This window comes from Microcaecilia unicolor, chromosome 3 (genome assembly GCF_901765095.1).
Source record: "Microcaecilia unicolor chromosome 3, aMicUni1.1, whole genome shotgun sequence".
NCBI lineage: Eukaryota > Metazoa > Chordata > Amphibia > Gymnophiona > Siphonopidae > Microcaecilia > Microcaecilia unicolor.
Window position 1 is genome coordinate 50,880,977 of NC_044033.1, and position 19,952 is coordinate 50,900,928.

At 44.2% G+C, this 19,952-nt stretch overlaps 1 protein-coding gene across 4 annotated transcripts in view; it reads right to left on the bottom strand.

The window, feature by feature from the left end:
* SLC8A1 (solute carrier family 8 member A1) overlaps positions 1-19,952 on the bottom strand; it is an 879,594-nt gene that overhangs the window by 150,189 nt on the left and 709,453 nt on the right. For 3 of the 4 annotated variants that reach the window (XM_030195912.1, XM_030195914.1, XM_030195911.1), the window contains one exon: positions 17,002-17,070. The exons of the other annotated variant lie outside the window; for it this stretch is intronic. In XM_030195912.1, coding sequence (XP_030051772.1) covers positions 17,002-17,070 — 69 coding nt within the window. The remainder of the gene's footprint in view (positions 1-17,001; positions 17,071-19,952) is intronic. 4 annotated transcript variants of the gene reach the window in all.

Genomic DNA, 19,952 nt, shown 5'->3' on the forward strand with positions numbered 1-19,952 from the left:
CCCCGGGTGCACGCTGCTGGGGGGGGGGGGGGGGGTGCCGCGGCACACACCTGTCAGCTGAGTTCGCTAACTTCGCTGCAGCTCCCTCTGCCCCGGCCGGAACAGGAAGTAACCTGTTCCGGGGCAGAGGGAGCTGCAGCGAAGTTAGCGAACTCAGCTGACAGGCGCGCGCCGCGGCACCCCCCCAGCGGCATGCACCAGGGGCGGACCGCCCCCACCGTCCCCTTTGGTACGCCACTGTGTGAGAATAATTTCATTGATTGCTAATGGTATGAACCACACCATTAAGCAGAAAAATGTTTAAGCCCATCTCAAGTAACTTAATGCTAATATCACATCTCTCAGCACATCAGTCGTACAAATTAAAGAATGGCTGGAGAGACATGTATCTTCTTACTTGCTCAACATTAAAAGGTGCAGTATGGCAACACTAGTTCATAAAGGGATAAACGCACAAGTTCTAACCCAACAATGTGCTATGAATGTGGGGGTGGGGGGGGGGGGTGGGGGTGGTAAGAGCTCAGCTTAAGATAGGGTCCAGACAGATTAGCATTTTTAACATCTACACACTAGTTGGGGACAGTCCAGTGTTTTTATCCAGTAATTTATCACCAACTTGTCATTTCGTCCTTTAGATTGTAAGCTCCTTTGAGCAGGGACTACCCCTTTTTTTGTTAAATTGTACAGCGCTGTGTAACCCTAGTAGCGCTATAGAAATGTCAAGTAGTAGTAGTAGTAATTTGGAGGGTCTGGATGAGATGCCAATGATATTGAGTAGGGACTTCGAACAGGTGTATTTTCAAAGCACTTAGATTTACAAAGTTCCATAGGTTACTATGGAACTTTGTAAGTCTAAGTGCTTTGAAAATGAGCACCGGAGGGGACTCCATCATTTCCTTAGACTTCTTCATGTAATGACAATCTAGATGTAAGTTCCACCATTCACAGCAGAATTATCATGGCGTGTGGCATATTTGGAGATCACTCCAATCTAAGCAAAAATGATGTTACATTCTTTTCATTCCCACACCACAACCATTCTAGGCTAGATAACAGAGTTTAGGAGGCAAGCATTTTAGGTACGATAACCTCTGATCACACCCCAATTGCGCTTTAGGTTGGAGATGGGGACCCCTGGTTAAGGCCAAGGTTATGGCAGTTCAATAAAATATTTCACAAATTGAGCTTCAAAAAACACATATTTGAGGTCATGAAAGAATACTTTGAGTACAATAGTGTAGTCCGGGTATCACCCAGCTCTAACTCTGGTCCTGGGCCCACAAAGCAATCACTGCTCATTCAGGCCATGCTTACCACACTCGAGCAGGGCCAGTCTTAAGGCGAGGCAACCGAGGTGACCGCATAGGGTCTCGCGGTCAAGGGGGCCCCGCGTGGCACGCCTCCTTCCCGCCCTCGGCCCAACCGGCAGCCCTCCTCCACTCCGTCCCCCCCTCCATTCCGTCCCCCCCCCCCCACACACAAGAGTGTTGAACCTGTCCTTTTTCTTTCAGTAGCACGAGCGACATGAAGACACTGCTTCAAGTTCTCCCTTTCCTCTTCACACAGTGTCCGTCCCGCCTTTACGATGACGTATTTCCTGTTTCTGCGAAGGTGGGCCGGACACTGTCTGAAGACAGGGAAGGGAGAACTTGAAGCTGGCGAGCTTGGTGGTGCAGCTCCCTCGATCAGGTGTTCTCGGCGGCCGCCTGCTGCTGTTGTTGCCTGTGTTGCGGGCTCCTGCTCCTGTTCCTGCCATGCTGCAGGTTTGCGGGGAGACCCAGCTGGATCCCGAGACACATGGCGAGGACGGAGAGACCCTTCTTCAGGATTGCGTGAGTTCCCGCTAGGCGCATCGCAGGTGTTCTGGGGAGATCTGGCCTGATACATGGGGAGGGGGCTGCAGGGGGAGAGATGCTCACGGAGGAGCGATGCGAGTGGAGATGAGGAGTGCGATTCTCCTAGAGGACGGATGGGAGTTGGGTGCACGCAGAGGACTGATATGAATGGGGTGCACGCAGAGGACTGATGGGAAGTGGGGTGCACAGGGGTTGGAAGTGGGGTTCACGTAGAGGACTGGTGTGAGTGGGGTACATACAGAAAACTGATGTGAGTGGGGTGCAAGCAGATGACTGATATGAATGAATGAGGTGCATGGAGAGTGCATGCAGAGGACTGATGTCAGTGGGGTACATACAGAAAACTGATGTGAGTGGGTGCATGTATATGACTGATATGAATGAATGGGGTGCATGGAGGGTGCATGCAGAGGACTGATGTCAGTGGGGTGCATGAGGGTGGAAGTGGGGTGCATACAGAGAACTGACGTCAGAAGGTTACATTGGAGGGTGGGGAGTGCATACAGAGAACTTGTGTGAATGGAGTGCATGTGGGGTATTGCTGCATGCTGAATCTGACTTCTTGAGGTAACTTTATCTGTTGTGTCATGTGTTTTTCATGTGTGATCAAGGTGCAGTATTCTGCTAGCGTGTAGTATTTGCAGCCTTTTTTTTTTGTTTCACTAGGTTGTTTACTGGTGTTTTAGAGCCCGGTGTAATTATAGTGCTGCCTTTCCACGCATAAGGTTGTAGCTTGTCCTGTCCTTGGAATTAGTGCTGTTATGGTTTGGTAAGGTTATGAGTGTGTTTTTGCACAAGTTTGTGTATAGTGTTTTGCAGTGGAGAGATTGTGTGTTGGCCTTACTGAGGTGGCACCAAAACATCAGAAAGGGTGTAGAGCCTAAATCATGACACACTACCTCTTGAAGGATCTATATATGGTCGTTAATAAAAGGAGCTCATTGTGAACACTATCCACCCTAAAAAGGTGTTTTCTGGCGCTCTACATGAGAATTGTGACATGATCCCTTGTTTCATATTGTTGATGGTCTGCATTTTCCGTATGGGCGGTATATTGGTGTATTAGGGTCTGCCCAGTGTATTATTTATGGTACAGTAAGGTTCTGAGTGTGTTTTTGCACAAATTTGTGCATAGTGTTTTGCAGTTGAGCGATTGTGGTTAGTATATGCTTTGAGCAACCACTTTATCCTTTGACATATGATACATATCTAATATCTAAAATTCTTTGACATATGATACATATCTAATATCTACATTTAATTAAAGGTATTAATTGTCAATGGGGTGGAGCTAGGGTGGGGTGGAGCTAGGTGGGGCGGGGCTAGGATGGGGCCCCACCAAATTGGTCTGCACAGGGCCCCGCACTTGCTAAGACCGGCCCTGCACTCGAGCCTTCAGTCAAAACTCCAGTTGAGCTGAGAGTGGGTCAGTGGCCCAGAATAGCGATCCAGGGGTTTGGGAAATGCTTTACCAGGCAGGGCTCGGCTCCACTCTTCAACCCAGGAACCACATTGCACTTCAGGAGGTTTTATAAACAAATTCAACTTTTATTAACTTGGATGCAACAGGCAGTTAACCACTTGAACTTTCCTTCAATACAGTGCAACTGTTTCAACTCTCAACCCGTTTCAGTGCCAAGACTATTAATGTTTGTTGGAACACCTACTTGGGTTCTTTCCTCCTTCAGGGTATATGTACAGGGAGTCTTTTAACTCGGGGGCGATTTACATATAGACAAATCCTCCTGTCCTTGCCTATCCTAGTAGCCAAATGTTGGTTTACAAGGGCTATATTTCTCCTGCTCCCAATCTCTCCTTTTCTATCGGCCAAAGACCCTTTAGGGCTGTCCTCCTTCTGTGAGTGCACCTTGCTAGGTCACACCCCGGCCTTGAGCAGATGCTTTTCTGCCCTAAGTCCCGTTCCTGGATGGCACTCCCCAATCCAACCAGAGCTCTCACTCCTTGTCCAGTTACTGTGAGCATAGGTGTCGTAAGGTGGGGGAGGGGCACGGGGGCCATGGCACCCCTAATCAGAAGGTGTTAGGAAGTTGTGAAGTAACTTCCTAGTACCAACTTCCAGTCCCTTCAGTGCCTCTGCCTTGGCTCATGCTCATGTAGACTGTTCCAGAGTCCAGCTCCTCCTGCTGCCTGCTCTCAGCTGTCACTGGCCCACTGCCAATTACTTTTGATGTTGTCTGGGTCTCCGTGGCACTACCACCACTGCCGTTGCCACTCCTCCTACCGCCACCCACCTCTGCCATTACTGCGCTTCCACCTGTGCTTCCTTCTGCCCCCTCCCCCACCATTATCACAGTGCTACCGCATCCGGTGCCACCAACAACATTACAGCGGCGCTACCGCCATCACACCACCAGTCTGCAACTACTGCCTGCCGCACCTGGGAGATTGCTGCTGCAGAATCGCTGCCACCACCACTGGTGCTGCTCACTCAGGTTGGTAAACTGTTGCCTAAGTTGGACAGACAGACTAGCCACAATGTGGGAGGGGACTGGGGAGGCTGTGCTGAATCCACACTGGCCATGTGTGGCTGTGCTGCTGACTGCACAGATTTTTCTTTGGACTGGATCAAAGAGTTTTTAATGTAACAGGGAGGGGCATAATCGAACGTCGCCGGTGAAATAGATCACCGGCGATCTATTTTGGCGGTGGCGCAACAGCTGGCCGGAACTGTATTATCGAAAAAGATGGCCGGCCATCTTTTTTTTCGATAGTATGGTTTAGCCCGGCCAAATGCCAGAGTTCGCTGGGTTTGAGATGGCCGGTTTTGTTTTTCAGCGATAATGGAAAAAAATGACGGCGATCTCAAACCCGGCAAAATCCAAGGCATTTGGTCATGGGAGGAGCCAGCATTTGTAGTGCACTGGTCCCCCTGACATGCCAGGACAGCAACCGGGCACCCTAGGGGGCACTTCTAAAATTTTTTTTAAAATATACAAATACCTCCCAGGTGCATAGCTCCCTTACCTTGGGTGCTGAGCCCCCCAAATCCCACCCAAAACCCACTCCCCACAACTTTAAACCCCTACCATGTCTGGCAATGGGTTGGCGATCTCTTCATTGATAGCTGTTGATACGGCGATCTCTTCATTGTTAGCTCCTCCCTTCTTTTTTGCAGGTCTTTCTCATAGGTGAGTTATGCGTTCTATGTCACGTTTCGTTGCGTAGCAACGGGTGTGCATTGGGGTTCTGTGAGTGTCAGTGCACCGCCCTCGACGTCATCACGTTTTGACGTGAGGGCGGGACAGGCAGTCATGGGCAAACTGTGGTCTACACAACTTCAATTTTAGAACGTTGAGAGGCTTCATTAGAACGTTGGAGGTGCGTTTTATATAGAGAGATATACCATGTATATGAAGAATGAATGGAAAAAATATGATATTATAATTATTATTATTATGGAAGTGGGGTCTAGGGAAGAGCTGGGAATGCGGTCTGGGGTGGAGCTTGGGCACCCCCAAACAAAAAGACGTTCTGTTGACCCTGATTGTGAGAATGACAATAACTGCCCAAATTTCTGCCCAATTGTAGTTGGCGTTCCAGGAACCCCCTTCTCCTTCCTGGTCACTTGGCAGGGGCTTGTAGACAGAGTTCACTAGGTACCCTTAGTCAGAGGCTAAAGCAAGGATATCTTCCTGCTCAAAATCTCCTCTTTTATTATCCCATAACGCCAACTCCCCTGCCACTCTTCTCTCCAGGGGCACTTTTCGTCTGCATTTTCTTTTATACACATTCCCATAGGCTGGGCTTCCTCCCGGACCTCCCAGTCACTCCCCTTAGTGACTTCTCACTCAGTTTTGTTGGTTTTGCAGCATGCTAAAAGTATAAGTTATATAGCTTATGTCAAACCAAATTTGAATATTTTGACAGGTGACCATGATCACTTCCATTGTTTTCAGCCAGTCAATGTTGAAGTCCCGCCTTAGTCCTTCCTTCTACCCACTCTCTGCCCATGCCCTGTCCACTCCCCACTCCTTTTCATAATAAGGATAAAGATGGGTCATGGACTTGATATACCACGTTTCTGTGGTACAACCGAAGTGGTTTACATATTCTATGCAGGCACTTTCTCTTTCCCTACAGGGCTCACAATCTGTTTTTGCACTCAGTTCAATAGAGGGCAAAGTGACTGGATATTTTGATGATGCCATAGGAAATGATCATTGACCATGCCCCCAAAACATCGTAGAAAAGTCCCAAGCTATGCCCCTTTTGATGATGCATCCAAGGCAAGACAGATCAAGATCAGGAATATATATGTTATATTGCAATGCATGCTATGATTTTATCTTATTGGGCAGACTGGATGGATCATGCAGGTCTTTATCTGCCATCATCTAATATGTTACTATATAAGACGGGGCCCTCATGGATGTCCACATGTAATACTGATGGCCATCTTTGTCTGGCTTCTTAGTGATGTCATTTCTGGGTTGATATATGACAGCAAATTACATCATTAACATGACTGCCTCCATAAACACTCTGTAGTCTGTGTCATCAGGGAGTTCCAGGGAGATAAAATTTCTAGATGTTATAAACAACTGCTTCTTGGAGCAGCTGGTTCAGGAACCAACGAAAGTGGGAGCCATTTTGGATCTACTACTACTACTACTATTTAGCATTTCTATAGCGCTACAAGGCGTACGCAGCGCTGCACAAACATAGAAGAAAGACAGTCCCTGCTCAAAGAGCTTACAATCTAATAGACAAAAAATAAAGTAAGCAAATCAAATCAATTAATGTGTACAGGAAGGAGAGGAAGGTAGGTGGAGGCAAGTGGTTACAAGTGGTTACGAGTCAAAAGTAATGTTAAAGAGGTGGGCTTTCAGTCTAGATTTAAAGGTGGCCAAGGATGGGGCAAGATGTACGGGCTCAGGAAGTTTATTCCAGGCGTAGGGTGCAGCGAGACAGAAGGCGCAAAGTCTGGAGTTGGCAGTAGTGGAGAAGGGAACAGATAAGAAGGATTTATCCATGAAGCGGAGTGCACGGGAAAGGGGTGTAGGGAAGGACGAGTGTGGAGAGATACTGGGGAGCTGACTGAAAATACTATAATGACTTTGAATCGCTCCATGGTGCATCCGCACCTTGAGTATTGTATTCACTTCTGGTCACCGTATCTAAAAAAAAAATAGCGGAATTAGAAAAGGTTCAAAGAAGAGCGACTAACATGATAAAGGGGATGGAACTCCTCTCGAATGAGGAAAGGCTAAAGAGGTTAGGGCTTTTCAGCTTGGAAAAGAGACGGCTGAGGGGAGATATGATTTAAGTCTACAAAATCCTGAGTGGTGTAGAAAAAGTAGACTAAGGGACACTCGAAGAAGGTATATGGAAATACTTTTAAAACAAATAGGAGGAAATATTTTTTTTTACTCAACAAATAGTTCAGCTCTGGAATTCATTGCTGGAGGAGGTGGTAACAGTGGTTAGCATTTCTGGGTTTTAAAAAAGGTTTGGACAAATTCCTGGAGGAAAATAGTCTGCTATTGAGAAATATGGGAAGCAACTGCTGGCCCTGGGAATTGTAGTATGGAGTGTTGCCACGATTTGGGTTTCTGCCAGGTACTTGTGACCTTGCTTGGCCACTGTTTGGAAAACAGGATACTGGGCTAGTTGGTCTGACCCAGTATGGCTACTCTTATGTTCTTATGTCATGTGACCAGAAATGTCTACCTTTATCACGCTTGGTGCAAACAATTGTGCATGTGCAAAGTCTAATTTTTTTTATTCTTCTCTGTGTGTGTGTTATTGTCTGCCTCATTATCTCTCTGTGTGGTCCTCAGTGGCGTGCAGGGCATAGTGCGAGAGGTATTGGTGTTGGGTTCCCTGGGAAACAGTGATTATAACATGATCAAGTCTAAGCTACTATCTGGAATGAACCTGCAAAAGAAATCTACTGTAGCTGCATTTAATTTTCGAAAGGGCGACTACAATAAAATGAAGAAAATGGTTAAAAAAAACTAAAAGGATCAGCTGCAAAGGTTAGGACACTAAATCAGGCATGGACCTTATTCAAAAATACCATATTGGAAGCCCAGTCCAGATGCATTCCACGTACTTGCAAAGGTGGAAAGAAGAGAAAATGTCAGCCAGTATGGTTAAAAGGTGAAGTAAAAGAGGCCATTACAGCCAAAAGATTGTCCTTCAAAGAATGGAAAAAGGACCCAAATGAAGAAAATAAGAAGCAACATAAGAACTGGCAAGTCAGATGCAAAGCATTAATAAAGAAGGCTAAAAGAGAATGAGAAACTTACCACAGAGGCTAAAACTCATAGTAACAACTTTTTCAGGTATATCAGAAGCACAAAGCCTGCAAGGGAATCCATGGGACCGTTAGATCACAAAGGAGCAAAAGGGGTGCTCAGGGAGGACGAGGCCATTGTAGAGAAACTGAACGAATACTTTGCTTCTGCCTTTACGGAAGAAGATGTAAGAGATCTGCCTGTACCAGAAATGGTTTTCAAGGGTGATGATGCAGAGGAATTGAAAGAAATCTCAGTGACAAATTAAAGAGTAGTAAATCACCTGGTCCAGATGGCATACATCCAAGGGTACGTAAAGAACTTAAGCATGAAACTGCTGATCTGCTGTTAGTAATATGTAACCTGTTGTTAAAATAATCTGTAGTACCTGAAGATAGGAGGGTGGCCAATATGACGCCAATTTTTTTAAAGGGTTCTAGGGGTGATTCGGGAAATTATAGACCAGTAAGCCTGACGTCTGTGCCATGCAAGATAATGAAAACTATTATATATAATAAAATTATAGAACACGTAGACAAACATGGTTTAATGGGACAGAGTCAGTATGGGTTCAACTGAGGGAAGTCTTGTCTCACCAATTTGCTTCATTTCCTTGAAGGTCTGAATAAACATGTGGATAAAGGATAGCCGGTTGATGTAGTGTATCTAGATTTTCAGAAAGCATCTGATAAAGTTCCTCATAACAGACTCCTGAGAAAATTAGAGTCATGGGATAGGAGGCAAGGTTCTGGTGTGGATTAGGAATTGGTTATTGGCAGAAAACAGAGGGTAAGGTTAAATGATCATTTCTCCCAATGGAGGAGAGTGAACAGTGGAGTGCCACAGAGATCTGTACTGGGACTGGTACTATTTAACATATTTATAAATGATATGGAAATCGGAATGAGTGAGATGATCAAATCTGCAGATGATACAAAACTATTCAAGGTTGTTAAAACATGTGTGGACTGTGAAATATTGCAGGAAGCCCTTAGGAAATTGGAAGACTAGGAGGCATATTTTCAAAGCACTTTGGGAGGCTAAGTTCCATAGGTTTCTATGGAACTTTGGGAGGCTAAGTGCTTTGAAAATATGCCTCTAGGCGTTCAAATGGCAGATGAAATTTAATGTGGACAAATGTAAGGTGATGCACATTGGAAAGAATAATCAGAATCACAGTTACCTGATGCTAGGGTCCAGCTTGGGGGTCACCACTGGGTGTCATTGTAGATAATACGCTGAAATCTTCTGCTCAGTGTGCGATGGTGGCCAACAAAGCAAACCAGATGCTAGGAATTATTAGGAAAGGGATGGTGAATATGACTGAAAATACTATAATGACTTTGAATCGTTCCATGGTGCATCCGCACCTTGAGTATTGCATTCACTTCTGGTCACCGTATCTCAAAAAAAAATAGCGGAATTAGAAAAGGTTCAAAGAAGAGCGACTAACATGATAAAGGGGATGGAACTCCTCTCGAATGAGGAAAGGCTAAAGAGGTTAGGGCTTTTCAGCCTGGAAAAGAGACGGCTGAGGGGAGATATGATTTAGGTCTACAAAATCCTGAGTGGTGTAGAACAAGTAGACTAGGGGACACTCGAGGAAGTTATATGGAAATACTTTTAAAACAAATAGGAGGAAATATTTTTTTTTACTCAACAAATAGTTCAGCTCTGGAATTCATTGCCGGAGGAGGTGGTAACAGTGGTTAGCGTTTCTGGGTTTTAAAAAAGGTTTGGACAAATTCCTGGAGGAAAATAGTCTGCTATTGAGAAATATGGGAAGCAACTGCTGGCCCTGGGATTTGTAGAATGGAGTGTTGCCATGATTTGGGTTTCTGCCAGGTACTTGTGACCTTGCTTGGCCACTGTTTGGAAAACAGGATACTGGGCTAGATGGACCATTGGTCTGACCCAGTATGGCTACTCTTATGTTCTTATGTCATGTGACCAGAAATGTCTACCTTTATCACGCTTGGTGCAAACAATTGTGCATGTGCAAAGTCTAATTTTTTATTCTTCTCACTGTGTGTGTTATTGTCTGCCTCATTATCTCTCTGTGTGGTCTATGGTTATTAAGGTGCCATACACTGTCCAATCAATATTCAAAGTGATTTAAGTGGGCAGGAGAAGCTCCTACCCACTTAAATCACACTCTGCAGCTGCTGTTATTCAGTGGTACTTAAGTGAGGAATGCACCTGAATATTAACGCTAACTGACCATTTTTAAAGAGGGCCAGAGAGGGGCAGTCTGAAAGTGGAGTCAGGGATGAGCCGACAGCTATGTGGTTACCGGTATTACTCAGTGCTGGTGCCTGCATAGCTAAGCGAACAAATAGGACTACAGAAATATGGAAGGCTGACCTCTAGGGGTAGTACTGCAAAACTGCTAGAACTCTGAGGAATGGATCCTCAGAAGCATAGCGGAGATTGGGTGGCAGAGCCGGTGGTGGGAGGCAGGGCTAGTGGTTGGGAGGCGGGGCTAGTGCTGGGCAGACTTCTACAGTCTGTGCCCTGAAAATGGCAGATACAAATCAAAGTCAGGTATACACATAAAGTAGCACATATGAGTTTATCTTGTTGGGCAGACTGGATGGACCGTACAGGTCTTTCTCTGCCGTCATCTACTATGTTACTATCCTGCTTATTTTCGAAGGAGAAGGGCGCCTATCTTCGACAAAAATTGGGAGATGGGCGTCCTTCTCCTAAGGTTGCCCAAATCGGCATAATCGAAAGCTGATTTTGGGCATCCTCAACTGCTTTCTGTCGCGGGGATGACCAAAGTTCAAGGGGGCGTGTCGGCAGTGTATAGAAGGCGGGATGGGGGCGTGGTTAACAGATGGGCGTCCTCGGCTGATAATGGAAAAAAGAACGGTGTCCCTGATGAGCATTTGGCCGACTTTACTTGGTCCATTTTTTTTTCACCACCAAGCATCAAAAAGGTGCCCGAACTGACCAGCTGACCACCGGAGGGAATTAGGGATGACCTCCCCTGACTTCCCCAGTGGTCACTAACCACCTCCCACCCCGAAAAAACAACTTCAAAAACTTTTGGCTTTTTTTTTTTAGAGTATGTCCTTCGCTATGCCTCTGCCCCTGCGATGGCAGTTGAGGACATCCTTCCCCTTCTCTGTGAGAGCAGTTGAGGATGTCCAAAATGTGGATGTTTCTGTGAGAAGGAAATCCATGCCTTTGCTCTGCCTCTGACACCCTTTTTATTCATTTGGATTTTGGATCACAAGTAGCAGCAGTGGGATTTGAACTGGCCACCTCTGGATTACAAGACCAGTGCTCTAACCACTAGGCCACTCTGCCACGCACTCCTTTGAAATTTGGCCATCCCTGTGGGGGGGCAGTATGTAGGTCCCTGGTGGGGGGAGGTATGTGTATGTCAGCGGAGGCATAACAAAGGCATGGACATCCTTCTTTCAAACAGTTTGGACGTCTTCAACTGCCCCCCACAGGGACGGCCAAATTTCAAGGGAGTGGAGTAGAGCTGAGGAGTGGCCTAGTGGTTAGAGCAATGGTCTTGCAATCTACAGGTGGCTTGTTCAAATCCCACTGCTGCTACTTGTGATCCAAATAAATAAAGGGGGTGTTGGAGACAGAGCAGGCATGGATGTCCTTCTCACAAACATCCACATTTTGAGGGAAGGACATCCTCAACTTCCGTCACTTCCCCTCCTTAGGAAGGAAATCGTGTGGAAATGAGCTAACAGCGAGCAGCTCATTTGCATGCAATTTCCTTCATGCGTGCCCATTCCTTTCTGGATCGGTAAGGGAAGGGCTTTTTCCATTCAGTTAGTGGGACCAGTGCACTACAAATGCTGGCTCCTCTCACAACCAAATGGCTTGGATTTGGTCGTTTCTGAGATGGGCGTCCTTGCTTTCCATTATCACCGAAAACCGGGAACGACCATCTCTAAGGGCGACCTAAATTTCATGATTTGGGCATCCCCAACCATATTATCGAAACGAAAGATGGACGTCCATCTTGTTTTGATAATACAGGTTGCCCGCCCCTTTACAGGGCCGTCCTTAGAGATGGGTGCCCTTAGAGATGGGCACCCCCATTCGATTATCCCCCTCTATGTAACTCATGGCAGCAATTTTACTACATGGTTCTGGTAGGGGCGTGACCACATGGGGATTACTCCTGCCTGCATTGGTCCACCAGAAATATAGGTAGGCTTAAGGTGGAGTGTCTGAATTGGCAGAGGGGCTCTGAATCAGTGGTGAGATGTCCAGGATAGTCTGAATCAGTGGAGTGTTGTTCGGGGGTCTGAATCAAGGGGAAGGGTCGGCATGGAGATCTGAACCGGTGGAGTGGATTAAAAAAACCTGACAGAAGCACATGTTCAGTTGGGACCCACATAAGGGGGGACGCTACCACTAAGACAGGTTATTGTACCACAAATTGTGCTATTGTAGTGCAGGGTCCTATTTAATGCAATGAGACACACGCTAAAATAACATAATTTGTGGTAATGGTAGCCCCATGTTGATAACTTCTTCCCTAAATATCTTATATGGGTCCTGGCTGAACGTCAACTGAGACCCACATAAGTGTGAGCGGACAGCAGTAATACAGTCAGATCCTAATATTCAGTGTCGGTGCCCAGACGTGGCCTAGCATTGAATATTCAGGTTTAATTTAGCCAGCAATTGTCATCTTTTAAAAATATGTTGACTGCTGTGAGCTGAATATTGTCTGGTATGTTTTTACAGCCTCAAAGATTAATTATGACCACAGAAAAATTGCAAGCACCCCATACTCGTACTCCCAACACCCATACCCACACCTACCCTCCCAACATATGCAATTCCAGGCAGGCACAGAAAGAAGTAGCAAACATGCTGAGAGATTTTTTCTCTCTTTCCTTACACAGAGTAGAAAGGGTCTCTCTGTTTTTTTTCCTCTGCCCTCTGTGTATAAAATACACAGAAAGAGAACCCTGGGGCTTTTGGAAATAAAAGACATTCCATCCTAGCAACACCTTTTAGGATTTTGGTCCCACTTCCTTCTCAGGGTACGCATACCAGGGTATGTCAGTGAGTGGGACAGGGAGGGGGAGTATGGGGCTGGCTCAGTCACTATGACAACACCCACAGCCCCTCTCTTGCAGATATTCTAGGGCTATGTCAATAAAGGGGTCAGTGATGGGTGGGAGGATGTTTACCCACACATGCAAAAGCACAGACTCTCACCAAACACAGAATAAGTGATTACAGACTAGAAATAGAATAGTAACATAGTAACACAGTAGATGACGGCAGAAAAAGACCTGCATGGTCCATCCAGTCTGCCCAACAAGATAAACTCATATGTGCTACTTTTTGTGTATACCTTACCTTGATTTGTACCTGTCCTTTTCAGGGCACAGACCGTATAAGTCTGCCCAGCACTATCCCCGCCTCCCGCCACCAGCTCTGCCACCCAATCTCGGCTAAGCTCCTTAGGATCCATTCCTTCTGAACAGGATTCCTTTATGTTTATCCCACGCGTGTTTGAATTCTGTTACCGTTTTCATTTCCACCACCTCCTGCGGGAGGGCATTCCAAGCATCCACTGCTCTCTCTGTGAAAAAATACTTCCTGACATTTTTCTTGAGTCTGCCCCCCTTCAATCTCATTTCATGTCCTCTCGTTCTACCTCCTTCGCATCTCCGGAAAAGGTTCGTTTGCGGATTAATACTTTTCAAATATATGAACGTCTGTATCATATCACCCCTGTTTCTCCTTTCTTCCAGAGTATACATGTTCAGGTCATCAAGTCTCTCCTCATAATCAGAAAAAAAACAGAAGTCCAAGAAACCAGACTCACGTGCAATGAAATACTGGAGAAATGGACACAGAAATACATTTCCTATAGTACAGTGAATACAAAGACTTGAGAGATACACTTTTCCCAAAACTAACAGGAATACATTTCCTATTGCACTGTGTAAAATGCAAAATCTTTAGAGATACACATTTTCCAAAACTACAAAAGAAAATGAAAGACTTCCCACAAAATAGAATGACCTGAAAAAATGCTTTTCAATCTTGGGGAAAGAGAAGCAAATATCAGCTATGCAAGGTATAGTCTATCTTGCCATGAAGCAAGAAAATAACAGCAAAATAATATATAACCCTTTCTCTTTTATTTCTTTTCTATTTGTGAATTTTTAATGTACTACTACTACTTGTAAAGCGCTACCAGTCGTACGCAGCGCTTTACAATTGAACATGAAGAAAGACAGTCCCTGCTCAAAAGAGCTTACAATCTATGTACAACAGAGGATAATCCTTGGAATGCATTGATTGGAAATCCCACAAGGATGGGCCAGTGACAGGAAGATCCACTTGAAAATAAAAGTCGACTATGGTAAATGGGAGTTTGTGTAGTGGCATCCTTTTTCCTGTATTATAGCTGACCCTTATAATAGCAAGACTTTTAACAACAAACACTAGATCACACTGATTGTATGTTCCCTGTTATGCCTGATTATATATTGTATGGTGTTACAGTTTGGGCAGCTTTCTCAAGGGATCTAAACCAGTGGTCATATCATAAATGGCGGCATGAATTCATGTTGTGCCACTGGTTTAGATCCCTTGAGAAAGCAGCAGTGAAACGGGTGCTTGTCAGGATCCAGTGGGCTACAGATAAGTGTCATTTCAGACTGAAGAAGTTTTTGCCAAGTGCCAGTCACTCTTGTTATAACATTTTTTGGAAAAAAGGAAAAAACGTTCAAACTATAAAAATTATAATTTGAGTTAATCTGGTAAGAAGGAGGTTTTTGGTCAATGATTAGAGCGGTCACCAATGACTTTATTTTTTGATCTGGTTACAATGATCAGGGGGTTCTGACCCAGTGACATATGAGACCTTTTCCTCTGATTAAATAATGTTTATGTGAACCTTAGGTCTACTGTCTGTTGATGTGATGCAGTTGAGGAAGTGGACCTTTTTTAATGAGCCTTTAGGTTAACTAAGTTTTCTAACAGCAACATACAACATACCTTACCACTATAGCTAATATTGATTTTCTTTCCCTAAACTGTACAGAGTTTTTTCTGCTGGTGTTTTTATGGGAAGCCTTAGATTTTTCTCTGAAGTTTTTGTATTTTGCACAGTGCAATAGGAAATGTACTCCTGTTAGTTTTGGGAAAAGTCTTTGCATTTTTATACAGTGCCATAGGAAATGCATTTCTGTTTCTATTTCACCATTATTTCATTGCATGTAGTCTATGGTTTCTTCTTGGGCTTACTGACTAAGCATACTCCCCACCCCCCTTTCCCTTCACTAATGTAGCCCTGCCATGCTTGCAAGGGAGAGGGAGTGGGTGTTGTCATAGTGATCCAACTTGTTCCCCCTTGCTGATGTGCAGGGAGAAGGTGGGATTGGTTTGTCATAATGATTAGTACTGGAGCTGAAATCTTAAATCTTGTGTTGGGCTGGAAGGCCTTTCCCCTCAAACCCTAGGGTGCCTCTCTTTACACGAAGTAGCTTCTCTGTATATTGCACACATAGGGAGTAGAAGAAAATAGCGAGAGAGACAATATCTGCTCTTTATATGGAAAGATAGAGAAAAAGAGGGCCAATGATCTCTCAATATATTTGCTACTACTCTCTGTGCCTTTCTGAAGATGTGTGTGTGTGCTGGAGAACTATTGAAAGTTCTCTTTATTCTACACAAAAATCTGCTGTTAGAGAAAAGGAAGGGCTGTAGGGGTTGTCATATTGACCAAATACTCCCCTTTGTGGTCAGAGTTGATTTGGAGGGCAATAAAAACACAGCGTACAGTGTCTCAGTAGCTGTAGACTTTACAGAGAGAGAGAATGAGGAAAACAATTTCACACAGCGCGCTGAGAGAGAAAAATTCTGACTTTCTATATGCACAGTTGTTTACACCATGTATGACAGAAGAAAATAAGTTGATGTAATTTCCTTGACCTATCTACATAGGGATTATGGAAGCAGCCATATTGATGATGTCACTTCCTGTCACATGACTTAAATTGGAAATGGTATCAACATGGCTGTTAGTGCTCTAAATGGTTGTCCATAGATGCTGTCATTTTGGATTAGGGTTACCATATGGCTCCAGAAAAAGGAGGACACATTGATCCAGTCTGGGTTTTGCTTCCATTGAAAGCAATAGAAGTAAAACCCAGATTGGCTCAATCTGTCCTCCTTTTTCTGGAGCCATATGGTAACCCTATTTTGAATGCATCACAAAAAGGGACATGGCTAGGGATGGCTGTATGACATTTTGGGAGTGTGTTCAATGACCACTTCCTGTGACATAATTAAAACATCAAATGATGTAATCAAAATGGGGGAATAGGCGGAATGTGGGTGGAGAGACAACAGGTGGATATGGCTAGGATGGTGAGTGCTGGTGGGATTTGGCTAGGGTGGTGAGTAGGTTGGGCTGAGACATGATACTATGTGCTAATGAGAAACTGGCAAACGACATATGACCTGAAGAAAAATATTTTAAAAAGCCTTAAATTGTACCATGTTAAATCTTGACTTACCATGCAGGAAAGTCCTACATTAGGACATGTTAAGCCCAGATTTCAATGCACTTTCAATGGACTTTAATAAAAGGGCTCTTTCATCTAATTAAGCATTTGAACCCAGGTTCTCCCCACCATACAACAGACTATTAAGGCCTGAACCATAAGGCTAACACTCAGCTTTTATTTAATCCTAAAAAGCCCCATAGCCTCAAGATAATTGCTTGTCTTTCTTCATTCATGCATGCTAGAAAGGAATATGATTTTAAGTACATAATTATAGCATAAAGCAAAGTAAAAAAAAAAAAAAAGGACATCAGAGTTCTGCTTGAATGAAACTGTGTTGTCATATACAGCCATGAAAAAAATGAGTACCTGCAATGTTGATAACAGTAGAAGGAATTGGATGTTCTCTAGAATGAACCTTCCGGAAGATGGCCTTGCCTAACAAAATGACCATGAGAAAATCAACAGAACAACTGTCTTGTTCAGGTGTTGAATCTTACTGTGCTGTTAGTCTACAGTAAGTGTACAACTGCAATCCCATGTCACACATGCACACACACAGAAAGTCATGCGTTTACTGTGCATGCTGTTATATTTTTTGATGGGTTTCAGTGCAAACATATTACAGTTTCTTCTTTTGTGTACCAGGAGACTAAGCAGAGCCATCAATTTTGTCTCTCTTTCTGATACCATAAAAAATTACTACATTCATTACCTTTTGAATTGGGCCAATCAAGTTTTAGCTAAGTTTGGGTTTTATCCCTGTTACTCAAATTGGGCAAAAAGTCATAAAGATAGAAAGTAATAGCATTTAATGTTGTATGGGGCAATTTTTTTTTACCTGTAACTTTTAGGTCACACCTGTTTTCCTTTGCACTGTAGTTTGGGTGCACTGTGATTAATTAGATTTTGCCATGACAGAATCTGTTTAATATCTTTTTTTTTTCACTGACCCAAATTTCTGACAGTACCAAGTGCAAATGCAATGCTATTCAGCTTGTGTATTGAAAAAAGTTATCAGAATTAAATGCAAGTGTTGCATGTGAAGGATGTCAGAAGTGAAAACAAAAGGATTTTTCCAGGTACTAGACTACCAAGTTTTTATTTTATCTTAATTTTTTGTTCCTGATAGATTTGCGGGAGTATTATGTTATCATTATTTCCATGCAGAGGAACATAGACTCAAGAACAAGGCAAAGAAATCAATGAACAATTGCATATACCTACTGTTTTATGTCAGCGGGTTCCCAAATTGTGGGCATAGAAAGAGAGCTGCTCTTTTTTCTCTGCCTAATAGTGGCAGTCAGCGTATGATTTGTGCTTCAGTGAACATTCAAAGTCCTTGCCCCCTCTTCCCGTATGGGCTTCTTGTTAGATGGAAACCCATGCAGCTTATTGGGTCTGTGAGTGCATATTGGAACATAGGGCTCTATGCTTCTGCTACTGTTGTTGCTGCTGCCTTTATGCTTTGGATAAGTGTTGCGGGGGGGGGGGGGGAGCGAAATAGATGAGCGGGGGAGAAAAGGGGAGTAGATTTCTGCTATTGTTTTCATCCATCATCTGGTGTTGGTTGAATTTTTAAGTGTTAAAATAGAGTCATACGGGAGAAAAGTTCGGGAAGTGCTGTTTTATGTTTTATAGGTTTTTAAAATTATTTTTAATCGTTCACTTCTTTGACCATTTTTATAGACTACTGGTTAATAAATCTGAAATAATATGTGAAAGACCTACAAACTAGTTAAACAATATATAGAGCTAGATTCAAATACTGGGCACATAGAGAATTATTTTATAAGAGAGCATTGAATATCCGGTTTAACTTTGGCTAGCGTGACTTTAACCAGTCAAGCTGATATTCAGTGCTGGCCGGTTAAAGTCAGACCGGTAAAAATTATTCTACCTATTGTGGCCGCCAAACTTGGCCGGTCTGCTGTCGCAACAAGATGGGTAAAGGACAGGAGCCTTTGTAAATATGTACAGTTTTGGAATACTCAAAAGAGTGACGTGGAGTGGCTAAGATTATCACGAGTAGTCTTGGGTGGACAATGTACATAAAGAGTTCTGAAGAGTTTACGCGCTGGTTGCAGAAGTTCCAGACAAGTTATTGTGTATTTAAATACAACTCTTTGAGTGCAGAGTGGTTTTTGGCACGAGGGGAGGATTCTTGCTCCCAGACTGTGAAGGGAGTACCACTAGTAAGTCTCTCTTAAGCTCCCAATACCCCGGATCTCTATTCCAGACCACTGACCCACTCCCAAGCTCGACTGCAGGCGAATTGGGTCTAGAGTACAGTGTGTGTGATCCCCTATGACACCGTGACCGGAGAAAAGAGAGTGATTTTATCCCTGTGACCTGGGTCGGGGTTTTAGACCTAAGCTAGTAGCGGCGAGACCCAAGTTACACTCCAGGTACATCTCTCCTCCCTGTTTCCAGCAGTGAACTGTGGTGCAGGCAGCGCTGAAGGCAGCTGCTTCCGGCTGCCCCGGTCCATTCGCTGCTTCATTCTGCTTTTTCAACTTCCTGTCAGTGGGACGAAGCAGCAAAATGGACCGGGGCAGTCGGAAGCAGCTGCCTTCAGCACTGCCCACGCGGATCATTCGAGGAGGTTTGATTGAGAACAGGAGTATGACATCAAAAAGCTGAAGCCACGAAGGTTAATCATTCTTTTTGTTCCCCCGTGCACTTCGCAGTCATTATATCAATTCCCTGTACTCTTAAAACAAAGCAAACAAACCTATGAGCTACTTCATCCATGTTTTCGTTCTTCTTGGTACCATTTTTATTTGATCCCACTTATATTTTCAAATATGCCGGCTTGTGCAGCATACGGATGCACACAGAGGAAGTATAATAACGGAATAACTTTTCATAGGTAGAGTAGTAATTTGCTATAAATTGTAATCAGTGTGTCATTTGGAGGGGCTGGACACCCTAGTACGCGCTGTGTTTGTGCAGAGATTTTTTCTCTCCTGGTAAAGGGTCACTAAAACAGACATCATGTTATGAGAATCAGGTGCTCAACATTCAGGTCCCTGTTTACAAAGATGCGCTAGTGTTTTTAACCTGTGCCTAAAATTAGCATGTGCTAAATGCTAGAGACACCCATATATTCCTATGGGTGTCTTTAGCGTTTAGCGCGCACTTAGCACTACTTAGTAAACAGGGTCCTCAGAGTTTCAATCTATCTATTTATGTATTTTACTTATTTATGACATTTATATCCCACATTAAACATGAACATAAGAGTAGCCATACTGGGTCAGACCAATGGTCCATCTAGCCCAGTATCCTGTTTCCAAACAGTGGCCAAGCCAGGTCAA